The 2,744-nt window shown below is 44.9% G+C and overlaps 2 protein-coding genes across 4 annotated transcripts in view; one reads left to right on the plus strand and one right to left on the minus strand.

Annotated features, from left to right (window-relative positions):
• LOC118332179 (rab GTPase-activating protein 1) overlaps positions 1-2,744 on the minus strand; it is a 76,335-nt gene that overhangs the window by 26,669 nt on the left and 46,922 nt on the right. The window lies entirely within an intron of this gene.
• LOC118332181 (transcriptional repressor scratch 1-like) overlaps positions 1,204-2,744 on the plus strand; it is a 2,876-nt gene continuing 1,335 nt past the window's right edge. Inside the window, exon 1 of the mRNA XM_035667340.1 lies at positions 1,204-1,448. Within this exon, the coding sequence (XP_035523233.1) occupies positions 1,292-1,448 (157 nt within the window). The 5' untranslated portion in view covers positions 1,204-1,291. The remainder of the gene's footprint in view (positions 1,449-2,744) is intronic.

Below are 2,744 nucleotides of genomic sequence, written 5' to 3' on the forward strand. Positions count from 1 at the left end.
TTGTTTTTATTGTATGTCAGCTGTTTTGACAGGTAATGTAATAATTTGCTTTAGTGGAAGAAAACTAAGTAAATTCAACTTGGTGGTAACATTTGTATAAAGAAGATGCATTTAAGTGACTTTATTCAGATAAATTCTGTTTACACATTTTAAATAAGTTTGTAGAACTGCTGCATATGTGTGTAACTTCGATTAACTAAATGGAATTAGTTCAATTAACTTAATTTACCCAAGTTACATTAACAATAAATCTTTGAGCTACTTCTACTTAAATCAAATATTTTTCATGCTTAAATTGTTTGAGTTAATAAACTTAAACGTTTAAGGCAATCGGTTTCAGTTTGAGTTGAACTAACTCATCAGGTTTTACAGTGTAGTTACAACTAAAAGTACATACACAGCCCTGCGAGACACATGAAGAGAACTGAATGCAGATACTTGTATGTAAATGAATAGTGACTGTGACCTAAATTTGAAGAAAATGAACACAACCCAATCTAAATTCTGATCTACATACTGAGGCTGTTTTAACATTTGAAGACTGAGCTGGATGTGTTGATGATGATGAAATATCTGAGGTGGTGTTCAGAGGAAAGGGGTGTGTGTTTGGGGCAGCATAAATTGTGTTAGCTACTTCATTGAAAGACAATGGAGGACAAGATGTTGTGTGTAGTGTCACCCATGTGCTTCTGCACCACTATTGTGTGCTCTCCTTCCCTGGGAGAGGGGAGACGGAGGGGTGAAAGGAGGAGGGGGAGGATGTGGGAGGAGGTGGGTTAGTTGACTTGCTGTATGTGTGCGTATGTGCGTGTGTGTGCGCGCGGGGAGAAGCACAGACGGCTCGTGGTAATTTGATGTGTGTCCCCGGGGATGTTTGATGGATTAATGCTAAGCAGCTCCCTCTTCCAAAGCACCACCTGATCTTTGGGGCTCGTGCCCCACATATAAAAGGCTGCAGTAGTGCTGAGCTCAGCTAGTCCAGCCATCTCCCTCTCTCTCTCTATCTCTCTCTCTGCCTCGCCACTTTCTGTCTTCCTCTCCATCCTCCCTGTCCTCTGCTTTCTCTCTCTCCTTGCTGCTTTCACCACATTTTCTCTTTCTCTTTCCCTCAGGCTTTAAACCATTTCCAGGACAGATTTTTTTGCAAACCTTTTTTCCATCCCTCCGTTGTTTGGCCTGTTGAAAAAGGCCGCCTGGAAGATTAGTACATTTCTCCTCTTTTTTCTTATCACCAATACGTTCACATTCTTCTATGAGGCTCTAGCATCAGTCTTTTCATAAGGGAAAAAAAATGCCACGCTCCTTTTTGGTGAAGCAGCCGAAGGTTCACGACTTCTCCTCTTCCAACTACTACCATCAGCACCAGCAGCACTGGGACGAGTCCTACACTGTGACACATGCCATCACAGAGTCAGCCACCAACTTGGCGGTGCGTTTAAGTGAAAATGGTGAGTTGACATCTCTCTGAGTTGAACTTTTCTGTGTGTATTTCTGCTGCTGCAGCTGTTGGCTTCTTCATTTAGAGACAATCAGTATGGTCAAAAATGGGGAAAGAAATCTAAACCAACAGACAGGGATTCATGCAATGATGTTCATGTTGTTGTCTCTGCTAGCTAATCGCTCTTGGAAACCCCCAAAATCCCCCCACAGGCATTGCTTGCCCCCCTTCTGTACGCCTCAGGACTTTTGTTTTCTAACTCGGCGGATGCTAAATAGTATTCAGGTCACGCTGGCTCAATCTGCTTAATACTCAAACCAGATCACACAGCAGCCTTTGGCTTTAATACTATTGTGTACATGAATGATGAGATATACGTGTACACAGGCATTAGGCACAAAATCTGATGCAAGCCTTTGTCAGGTCCAACTAGAAAGAAGGGGGGGGGGGGGACTCAGGAGAAAGCAGATAGCCACATGGGACTGTGTTGTCCTTAGATGGTGCAGTTGCCCTTGAGTCTCTCCTCTTATCAACCCCCCCCCTCCCTCGTTCATCTCTCCATCTCTCTCCATCTGATCCTGCAGGATGTTAGATAGCCACAGGGAGTAGAATTGCAGCAACACAATCCATATGTGGAGCAGCGAGAGGTGATGGAACAGGGTTTTTAGAGGATGGGTATTGACTGGAAAATAGAGAGTGCTGCAGGTAATTCAATAAAGTGCAACATGAGCAGTACATTGGCAGACAGTAGATTTTCATCCGTGGGATTTCTGGAGAGGCTGGATGTGAGAACAACCCTGCAAACAAACAATATGGCGTGTGTGTGTGTGTGTGTGTGTGTGTGTTTGGCTTTGAGAAACATCCAAAGAAATGTGTGCTTTGAGCGGATTCACCCCCCCACCACCTCCACCAGCATCACAGATCTTGTGTTTGAGTTGAATCATTTGTCCCCCAGATTTAGGATGCCAGCTGTCTGCTTCCCTTTGTGTTCCTGTGTGTGTGTGTGTGTGTGTGTGTGTGTGTGGGTGGGGGGCAGAGTGGGCTCAATATACCATTGACTGCTGTCAAGATCAGACAGAAGCCCCCCCCCCCCAACCAAACACACACACCCACACATACGCCCCAGCCCTCCCCTCCTTTTTTGCCAAATCGCAGTCCCCCACCTGTCACTCACTCTCCCTCTTACCATACTCATGAACACTCTCAAAAACGGCGCAGATGGGGAATGATCTGATTAAAATGATTTAGTGATTGAGGGGATTTCACCGCTGAGACGCTCTGTTATGATAAATCCCCCCCCCCCGTG

This window comes from Morone saxatilis, unplaced genomic scaffold (genome assembly GCF_004916995.1).
Source record: "Morone saxatilis isolate NCDOM2014 unplaced genomic scaffold, NCSU_SB_2.0 Contig21, whole genome shotgun sequence".
NCBI lineage: Eukaryota > Metazoa > Chordata > Actinopteri > Moronidae > Morone > Morone saxatilis.